At 37.3% G+C, this 11,260-nt stretch overlaps 1 protein-coding gene across 1 annotated transcript in view; it reads right to left on the reverse strand.

Moving 5' to 3' along the window:
- Positions 1 to 575: 575 nt before the first annotated feature.
- LOC106467298 (zinc finger protein 260-like) overlaps positions 576 to 11,260 on the reverse strand; it is a 29,719-nt gene continuing 19,034 nt past the window's right edge. The window contains exons 5-6 of the mRNA XM_022395444.1: positions 2,129 to 2,529; positions 576 to 2,086 (exon numbers count right to left, since the gene is read on the reverse strand). Of these exons, the coding sequence (XP_022251152.1) occupies positions 1,052 to 2,086; positions 2,129 to 2,529 (1,436 nt within the window). The 3' untranslated portion in view covers positions 576 to 1,051. The remainder of the gene's footprint in view (positions 2,087 to 2,128; positions 2,530 to 11,260) is intronic.

Genomic DNA, 11,260 nt, shown 5'->3' on the forward strand with positions numbered 1-11,260 from the left:
AAAGAAGAGTCTACTGTAAGGTCTCACCCCAATATGTATTCCCTTCATGTTTTTTAACTTAAGAGTTACTATGAAATAGCTTTCTACAAAACTCAAAACTTCAGGGTTGCTATTAATTATGTATACATTCATATGTTAAGAAACTGCTTTATACAAATTCTTTATTCAGTCTTTTTCACACATCGTACAACTATAAGGATTCTCCTTTTTTACCAATCTGTTTTTCCTCAGTGTGTGTACTTTCATGTACTTTTAAAGCACTCTTTGTTACAAACTGTTTCTACAATCTCTACAGTTGTAAGGTTTCTCCCCAATGTGTATTCTTTCATCTACTTTTAAAAGATCCTTTTCTCTAAACTGTTTTTCACACACTGTACAACTGTAAAGTTTCTCTCCAGTGTGTATTCTTTCATGTTATTTTAAATGATACTTTTCTCTAAGCCGTTTTTCACACACTGTACAACTGTAAGGTTTCACCCCAGTGTGTATTCTATAACGTATTTTTAAGTGACCCTTTGTTCCAAACTGTTTTTCACACACTGTACAACTATAAGGTTTCTCCCCAGTGTGTATTCTTTCATAATCCTTGTTTCCAAACCGTTTTTCACACACTGTACAACCGTAAGGTTTCCTCCACTGTGTATTCTTCCATGTACTTTTAATTGACTCTTCCATCTAAACTGTTTTTCACACACTGCACAACTGTAAGGTTTCTCCACAGTGTGTATTCTTCCATGTACTTTTAAATGTTTGTTTGTTCCAAACTGTTTTTCCCACACTGTACAACTATAAGGTTTCTCCCCAGTGTGTATTCTTACATAATCCTTGTTTCCAAACCGTTTTTTACACACTGTACAACTGTAAGGTTTCCCCCACTGTGTATTCTTTCATGTATTTTTATTGACCCTTTCTTCTAAACTGTTTTTCACACACTATATAACTGTAAGGTTTCTCTCCAGTGTGTATTCTTTCATGTTCTTTTAAATGATACTTTTCTCTAAGCCGTTTTTCACACACTGTACAACTGTAAGGTTTCACCCCAGTGTGTATTCTACCATGTATTTTTAAGTGACCCTTTGTTCCAACCATTATTCATACACTGTACAACTGTAAGGTTTCCCCCACTGTGTATTCTTTCATGTACTTTTATTTGATTCTTCCATCTAAACTGTTTTCCACACACTGTACAACTGTAAGGTTTCTCCTCACTATGTATTCTTTCATGATCTTTTAAATGATACTTTTCTCTAAACTGTTTTTCACAAACTGTACAACTGTAAGGTTTCACCCCAGTGTGTATTCTTTCATGTGTTTTTAATTGACTCTTCAATCTAAACTGTTTTTCACACACTGCACAACTGTACGGTTTTTCCTCAGTGTGTATTCTTTCATGTACTTTTAAATGTTTGTTTGTTCCAAACTGTTTTTCACACACTCTACAACTGTAAGGTTTCTCCCCAGTGTGTTTTCCTTGATGTATTTTTAATTCACTGTTTTTTCCAAACTGTTTTTCACACACTGTACAACCATAAGGTTTCTCCCCGGTGTGTATTCTATCATGTATTTTTAAATAATCCTCGTTTCCAAACCATTTTTCACACACTGTACAACTATAAGGTTTCTCCCCAGTATGTATTCTTTCATGTCTTTTTAAATTACACTTGTTTCCAAATTGTTTTCCACAGTCTGTGCAACTGTATGGTTTCTCCCCAGTGTGTGTTCTTTCATGAATTTTTAAATAATACTTTTCTCTAAACCATTTTCCACACACTTCACAAGCGTAAGGTTTCTCCTCACTATGTATTCTTTCATGAATTTCTAAATAATACTTTTCTCTAAACCGTTTTTCACACACTGTACAACTGTAAGGTTTCACCCCAGTGTGTATTCTTTCATGTGCTTTTAATTGTCTGTCTGCTCCAAACTGTTTTTCACAAACTCTACAACTGTAAGGTTTCTCCCCAGTGTGTATTCTTTCATGTTTTTTTAAAGTACTGTTGTCTCGAAATTGTTTTCCACAGTCTGTGCAATTGTAAGGTTTCTCCCCAGTGTGTATTCTTTCATGTTTTTTTAAAGTACTCTTGTTTCCAAATTGTTTTCCACAGTCTGTGCAACTGTATGGTTTCTCCCCAGTGTGTATTCTTTCATGTATTATTAAAGCACTCTTGCAATGAAATTGTTTTCCACAGTCTGTGCAACTATTTGGTTTCTTCCCAGTGTGTTTTCTTTTATGCATTTTTAAGTTACAATTTCTTTTAAACTGTTTTCCACAAACTACACAATGATACGGTTTCTTTCCAGAATACGTCTTCTTTTGTTGTGTTAGGTTATCAAATGTTTTTCCACAACTGTATAGTTTATCATCACACTGATGTTTGTTAGATGCTTTTAGGTTATTTCCATTTAACTTTGTTTCTTCACTAATATTGTAATTTTGGGATTTTACGTCTTCTGTAAAGTGATTTTCTTGTTTTATAACATAACCAGGAAACTGACTTCCACTACAGATGTTCACACTGGTCTCTTTATCTAAAGTAGATATAAATGATGTCAAAAAATAAGGTAATAATAAATATATCATACACTACTTAATTTGATGAACATCTAAATATATTTTAATGTTCATACATGATCAACACAAATATTAATACAGAAATACTAAATATATAACTAAGTTTAAAATTTATAAAAACATTTTCTACCCAGAACAGAATAGCATTAAAAACATAAACTGTTGGTAATGTACCATATTCAAGAGACGTTTTTAGTAGATAACATCTAAAACTGCCTGTACAGATATGATAGTACAGTGTACCACCAACCAACACTACTTTCAGCCAGAGCCTTTCTGGATTAACTGTTAGTATTTTGTAACTTGAAGTGGTGATTATCATGTTATCTTCTAAAGATTTGTCCACTTTAACATGTTAATTAACATCAATACTTTATAGTTCCTGTTTAAATGTTCAGTATGTGTTAAATGAATATTTATACATGTCAAGATATATACTAAACTAAAATTTTTATCTATATATATTATTTATCAAGTTTAGGTATTATTAGAGGCTGTTTCATTAGTGACTTCAGTACGGTAAATTAAATGACTAGAGATTTGGGATTATTCAAGTCTCAGTTTCTATAGGCTGTTACTGTTCAGGATAATCACATTTATAGAAATAAATGACAGCAGTACATTCTCTGAATGTGAAGAACCAAAAAGATAACAAAACTGGTCAGTTAGAAAGTTTCTTAATGTTTCATTTATAGAAACAAGTACTGTTCTCCTATTAATTTTGAGACAAACATTTCTTTAAAATTTTAAAAGCACTTTGTTGCCATTTTATCACTTTACACATTAATTTACAGGTAGAAATAACAAATGACAGTTCCTCCTCCTCTATCTTCATCTGCCCTCAAATAATTTATGTGATCAGCACACCAGTCTATATACCCCATAACTTTTGCACCATATCTGAACCTGTATACATCATGTGACTACTCCCCACCAATAGCATTGAGCCATCTATACTCCTATTCTCACTCAATATTCCCTATCTTCACTAGCACTGTATTAGTTAGGGTTGTGTGTTCCAGTTCAGGGCTATACCATAAGACCAACATCGGCTCCTTATGTGTTTTGTCAGGTAGTATGCACAATTGCCTAACAACTTCACTCTATGGTCCATTGTACTCATGATTACATGGACAATCGCCTCTTCCAGTCCCCAGTCATAGGACCACAAGCAACATAAATGGGTTTAATGTCTATTCTTAACTATTACCCCACTCAACACCTTATTCATTTGGAAGTTTTCTTCAATTATAAGCTCAGTTGGGCCCAGCCTTTCCTCTTCGTCTCCGGGACATGGAGCAAACAGTTACAATGGCCTTTACGTTACATTCTCTAACAGCTCAATAGGTTCTATTTTGAGGATGTGGAAACTACTTGAAAACTCTCATTTCTATTTGTCAAGCTCATATGTATTCACTTCGTTGAATGCTCGTCGATCAGACAAGCTTTTCCTTGGATCTCTTGGACTACCCTGTTACCTTTCTTTCTGTTGACCTCTCTTAGTGGCTTGACAGGAAACAGACCATGGTAGGAGTTCCCCTTCTTCTGTCCAGAGTTATACTAGTCCAGGGATGCATCTCTAGAGGATATGGGTGCTTTTCTTGACTTTTGAGAGATTTATTAGTCTGTGGTCTGTCAAGCAGTCTGCTCTCCATACCAACAGATGACAGTTCTTCAGGCTTTGTCCCATTTCCTTTGTCTCCTGTGGGGAGGTTTAACATCCACTCCAAGAATTTCACTGTTGCCAATTGTATCACCAAGCAAGCTGGAACCAAATGCAGGTCACTGTGTTTTTAAACTCTGGATATCCTTTTCTGAACTCACAATCACAACATGGTGATCTTAGCTGACCATGTTCTTGGTGCTGTGAATCTGGTTGTGGATCAATTATTTCATCCCAATCAGATTCTTCCAATGAAGTGGTCCTTTGATCCTCATATCTTTAAGTTAGTGTGTTCTCAACAGGAAACAATTCATATCAATGCCTTTGCCACACAATGAACACCAAACTTCCTTCATATTGGTCTCCCATTCTACACCCAGTTCAGTCAGGATTGGAGGTGTCTTCACAACTATGCCTACCCTATTATTCAACTTCTGTCCAAAGTTTCACCCTCATCCAAACCACTTCATATTGGCCTGCACAGCCATGGTTCCCTCTGCTCTGGCCTTTACTTGTACAATATTCCCTATCTTTACCCGTGTCTCTTGTCAGGTCCATTGTCTCAGCTCAGGAACAGAATATTGATATCACATCCTTCCTTTCCTGAACCATCAGACTTCCCATAGCCATTTAACAATTGCAATGGTCTACCTTCTGCTATGATTGGTGTAACATGGTTTCTCTCTTTATCATCCATCTGTTTTTCATCTTTCTCAATTCTTCACGATGTTGTTTGACATGGGCTTGTCTGCTTTGACCATGTCTAGCTATTGGGTAGCCCCTGTCGAACACCTTTCTTTTCTCTAGGATTTGTCTTCTCCTTTCATTTCTTTCCTTTTCCAATCCTTTCATGTCCTTTTTTCACATGATTTGGATTACAACGTGGTCCTTTATGCCCTTTCCATTTCTCCATTTTAAACATTGTCTATGCATTCCTTGTACCATCTCTTCCTCAAGATCGATTTCCCCCTCCTCCTTGTGCATGTGCACATCATCATACAGATATTTATTCCATTAATGTTTCTCACATCCTTTAACATTCCTATTATAATGTTCTCTATCCCAACTGGTTCTTCCTCTCTAAAACCTATGCTGCCAAGAAAGGTTGTTTCTCAATCATTTCCTTGCAGACCATCTCCCACCTATTCTTACATTCTGATCCAAATAGGCTTCTTTTTCTGGCTTGATCCTACAGGTGTTATTTAACACACTCTTATTTATGAGGTTCACGTTTCCAACTTTTTATTCCCTGGAATCCTTCCATTTCCTATGATTTGTCAATGTCACTCACAATTGTTGGGTTTCTTCATAAACTCCATAGACTGGTGTATTTGAACTTGTCTATTGAAGATTAACATCTCCACAATGTTTGTTCTAATCAAGTTCATCACATCACTATGTCCTTGGCTGCTTGTTTTTATCATCCTTTGGAGAAGGTTGTTTAGGGTGAAATGTGGACTACAACCAATACCTTTGTTGCTCATTATCTACATGATCTGGCTGTATCTTCCTCCCATGGCTATTTTGCACACATCCGTTCACCTCTGACTGGGGTAAGTCTTATCACTTACTTTCATTTATGTTTACTTTTTGGAAACCAGTTTGAACCAATATTATAGGGATCACACTTTGTGGTGGGTGTTTCCTGATTGGGTATTCTGTGCCTCAAACACGTACTACTTACTGTTTGCAATATAATGCTTGCTGTAGAAATGGGGTTTCCAAGACCACTGGTGGCTTGCTCAGTGGTATCTATATATATGTACAAGATATCAGTACCTTTAATTCTCTGATGGACACTCAAGGACTTCATGAGTAAAGTACAAGGGGATTCCTACACATCCACGCCAACCCTTTCATTGAATAAATCAAGGTTTGCCTGCTTTTCAAAATGGGGTATCATGGACACCCATTGAAATTTCTACAGTGTGATGTTCCTTCATTGCCATTGAATTTATGAAACAGGAATTTTGGTTAGATATGTAGATACTGACATACATTCTGTATTTAGTATAGTAAGATCTATTTGCAGTATGTGAAAGAGAGGATCTGGTAGTCGGGTCTGATTTTGTAGAATATGATTCTGTAACCAAATAATATTGAAGGCTTTTAAAGTAAGACTTTGCCTTAGTAATGTATATATTATAATGAGTAATATATGTTAAATTCTCTACCTCTTAGAGAAGTGGTAACTAAATTAGAGTAGTGGAAAGACCTAGAGAACAAATGTTGAGGATTTTTTTAGTATTTACTGATCAAGTTAACTTAGAAGTTACATAATATTTTAATTTGATTCATTAACTATGTTTTCATACCAAGTTTTGAATGTAACTATCTAAAAAGCTGTGAAAAACACTTTGATCTACTCATAGTGACAGTATATTTCCAGTTGGTACTTACCTTCATCACACAAAGCTATCTCAATCTTCATTTGCTAAAAAGATATTTTTGATCAGTACCCCATCAATTTTGTGCCATTTATGAAAATATGCATATCGTGTGACTATACAAAAATAGTATTGCACAACCTATACTGTTTTTCTGCTCAATCTTCATATTTCAGAATTATCAGGCTCTAAAAGTAGGAAGAGTGGGATGTATGTGAAAAGTAAGTACCTATCAGAAATACATTTTCAGTGTAAGGAAAATATTAACTTGTGATACAGTTTTGCATTATTTCACACCAAGCTAGATTCCCACATTACAAAGGTGGAGAGGCCAGTGTAGTTGCACAGATATCAAACCCAATGGAATGCCACCACCCAGAATGAATGGGTGTCCTCGGAGATGAAAATGAAGCACACTTGTGAGACTACTTTCTGGAAGAGGTATGCACTTCCCATAGAAAGTAGGAAATTAATCCAAAATGGGCAGAAAAGGAAAATCCTAGCTACAAACTTAAAATGTTTTGAGAGGTGCGAACTATAGTAACATATAAACAGAAATAGCTAGGTACAACCTCAAATGGAAAAACAAGGCATTAGGAGTTTGAGGATGAAAAAATTGTCACAACATCACTGTGGCTTGAACATGTAGACTGTGTTATATATACCTTTTAACCCCAACTGTAGGTAAGCAGAGTCTCATACGACAAGAAATCAATATTATAAACTTACAAAACAATTGTAGGAGCAGAAGTATGACAAACTGAATCTGGCATTACAGGATCATGTTGTTGTCTAGACTCAACTATAAGAGCAAGATAATAGCAGTACATGGTATTACGGGCAACATCATTACTCACCCAACTGTAAATGCAGATAAGAGACATCCTGCATCTGGGTTTACAAGAAGGACATGGAACATTTGCCCAACCATAGAAATCGAGTCCATACATCCTTTTGCCGGTATTGCGAGGCAGATGAAGTCTCCCAAACTCAATTGTAGGAGCAGGGAAAGAACCTTGTTCAACAGAAATTAAAGGAAAGAGAGGCATCCAGTGCACCCAACTGTAGGAACAGGGCACTGTCATCCAAAACCTAGCATTGCAAGGAGGATCCCATCAGGTCAGACCTGAAAAAAAGCATCATGGGGAAATAGAGGGAGGAAAGCCAGCATTGTCCTCTTCTCACTCGGTGGATAATTAGAAGTAGGTGTGGCAAATTAAAATACAAGCTCACTCATGGGAAAGCCTCCATAGTTTCCCACCCCAGCAACTGAAAAATGGGAAGTAGAAAGAAAAAAGGGGAAAATATATTGGTAAGTTCATTATTGCACATACCACAGTTATTTTTGTAACTATCTGAATCTTGAATACCCAAAGTATGAATTTTTTTTATCAATTTTTGTTTGTAGGTGGAACTCAAACTTGCTCTTCATTGGTCTGGTAGTACATTGGTCAGACTTGTGCTATCTCTCTTCTGCTTTCCTTGCTACTCTTATGGTTATTTTTAACCAGATCTAGCAGGAGGGCATTTTTCCTTGTGCTTGACACCAGGCTATTGTCCTCCCTTTCTCTAAACCTTGGAAGGATCCCAAGATTCCTTCTAATTATCTTCCCATCGCTTTGACTAGTTGTCTTTGTAAGGTTTCAGAGAGGATGGTTAATGCTCGTCTTTTTTGGTTCCTCGAATCGAACACACTCTTCTCGCCCACCAAATGTGGGTTCCATCGACAGCACTTCACCGTGAACTATCTGATTTGACTTTAAACGTTGATCAGGGAAGCCTTCCTTAAGAGAGAACATCTTGTTTCTGTGTTCTTTGATCTTGAGAAGGCTTATGACACTACGTGGAGGTATGGCATTTTGCAGGACCTCCATTCCTAGGGGTTGCATTGCTATTCACCCAGAACTTTTTACTGGAGAGGCAATTCCAAGTTCGTATGGGTTCCACTCTTTCACGTTCCTTTCCGCAGGAACTTGAAGTCCCTCAGGGCTGCATCTTGAGTGTCACACATTTTAGTGTTAAAATTAATGCTATCACAACTCACCTTCAACTGTTGCAAATGGGCTCTATGTCAATGACTTCCACATCTCGTGTCAGTTGTCCAACATGAGATTTAATGAGTGGCAGCTTCACACTGCCTTCAATTGCTTGTTGACATGTACCACGGCAAATGGTTTTACATTTTCTTTTTCCAAAACTGTTTCCATGCATTTTTGCTACCAGTGGGTCTCCGTCCTGATCCTAAGCTCCGTTTCGGTGATGCTGTTATTTGTGTGGTTCCTGAGGCAAAGTTTTTGGGGCTTATCTTTGACCATAAGCTTAGATTCATTTAGCACATCAAGTGTGCAAGGGCTCTGAACATCCTCCGTGTCCTCTCTTCCACCTCTTGTGGAGTTAATCGATGTTTGATGCTCAGGATCTATTGTGCCCTGATTTGATCCAGACTGGACTATGGGTCTTTTGCCTATGGTTCTGCCAGGACCTCGGCCTTGAGGATGCTGGATCCCATTCACCATCTGGGGCTTCAGCTCTGCACCAGGGCTTTTGGCACTTTTCTGGTCCAGAGTTTGTACACAGAGTCCCACGAACCTCCATTATTTGCAAATTTCTTTACAATATGCTACCAAGCTTTGATCCTTATCAAGGCATCCCTCTTGGGATTGTGTCTTTCTTCTTCAGTGGGCCATGCTCTTTCAGAACAGATGGTCTGCAATTCCTCCCTTTGGCCTTCGTATCCAAGCGCAACTGGCCCATTTGGGTCTGGCATTGGATGACATTGCTGTCCCCAATGATCAGTCCATTCCACCCTGGTTTATTACCATCCCTACCTGTGACCTTTCCTTCAGTCATCCGAGGAAGGCAGATTGAAAGTACCATCTTCTTTTTGCTAAACATCCTTTGAGCCATTCTTCTCTTCCTATTTACATGCAGGATCCCCTCTACAGTTCCTGTGTTCACTGCCGAGTTGTATGCTATTTCTCTTGTCCTGGATCATGTAGAAGCTGTACAGCACAGTGATTGTACTATTTACACTGATTCTCTTGGCTTTCTACTGGTCCTGGAATCACTTAACGTTAGTTCTCACCCTGTTCTTGTTGATATTCAACAATGACTGGCCCATTTCTCTCTATCTTCTGTTTCCATCTAGTTTTTCTGAATATCTGGCCATGTTGGTATTCACGGGAACGAGTCCGTCTGCTCTGGTGCCGTCATGGCCATGCCTGTCCCATACATGGACAATGGTCCTGTCTTCAAGGCACAGCTATGTGGCAGTTTGAAGTTGACTTGGGGTGAGAAACGTCATAACAATCTTTTTCAGATCAAACCTTCTGTTGCTCTTTGGATGGTGTACAATGTCATTGGCAATGGTGACACTGTCCAACTTGATTGTATTTTTAATTTTTTAAGAACAATTGGCCTTTTTGATTGTATATAAATCTTTTATCAAAATTTTGGACATACTTTGGTTTTAACTTGCTGTATTTTTACATTTTACTACAATTAATTTTACTGTTTATACCGGTTGTTTGGAGCAGATAGCCTATTTGCTTTTCGCCATAAAACTCCAAACAGTATAGTTATAACATGAAAATCACTTTGTGCATGGACTGGTAAGGAAACAGACTATTTGCACAACAAAATCCATAATAAAAATACTTCGTTAAAAATAATTTTTTTTGTATAAAAGACTTGTAATCTTTACTAAAAGTCTACCAAATTTTGTGAAGATACACATACTGCATTAAAAGTTATAGTATAAATATTTGTGTATATTATACCGAGCCCATCATGAAAGGGTTAAACCTAAATGTTCAAACTGAATGTGAAATATACAATACTCTGTGCTAAAAGCAATGTAAATAATACATTGTTTTAGTGATCAAAACAGTGGCTTTCTGTTGGCTATAAATAACTAGAAGAAATGCTGCCCTACAGGTGGCTGTTTGTGCTAGTAATTACTAATCCTAAAATTAAACTGTAATCAAACCCTTGCATACAGACCTAGTGAAAGTTGTTTTCTTGTTGTGAGAAGAGTACTTTTATTTAAATAAATGGTGTAAAGGAGTGATTATAGTCATAAAGACAATCAGTCCAAAAGGAAAGAGGTGATTGCTCTGACCGAGACTTGATGGCCAAGAAGACAGGAGAAGAAACAGAAGTGCTAGATGCACGAGAAAAGCTGTGGCCGAGAGCATCAGCAATGCTCTGGACATCAGCAACTTCCTGGTCGTTGAAGAGCAGGATGCAAAGGGGGTGGGAAACATACCTCCCAGTGACTTTCTGAATCTTGTCCCATACAGTTTTGGAACTAGTAGTAGAAGAAATGCTAGTAGTGAACTTAATCCAAGACTCCTTTTGGCTTTGATGTCGAACCTGCCAAGCATGGGCTTTTTGATAAACAATGCAGTAAGAAAGACAGGGATACTGTCAGAAGGTATCCCAGGCCCATTTTTGAGCCTTCCTGTAAGGAGAGACACATGGGATGATAGGAGTTGATCAAGGCTTTAATGTCATTGAGATCAGAATGAAAACATCAACAGTTCCACTGTATCAAAGTGGCAATTTTTATGTACCCTGAGTGGTCACAAATAAATAGACACCTAATTTTTCATCATTTAACTGATTTATGCTAACTAA

Source organism: Limulus polyphemus, unplaced genomic scaffold (assembly GCF_000517525.1).
Source record: "Limulus polyphemus unplaced genomic scaffold, Limulus_polyphemus-2.1.2 Scaffold2559, whole genome shotgun sequence".
Lineage (NCBI taxonomy): Eukaryota > Metazoa > Arthropoda > Merostomata > Xiphosura > Limulidae > Limulus > Limulus polyphemus.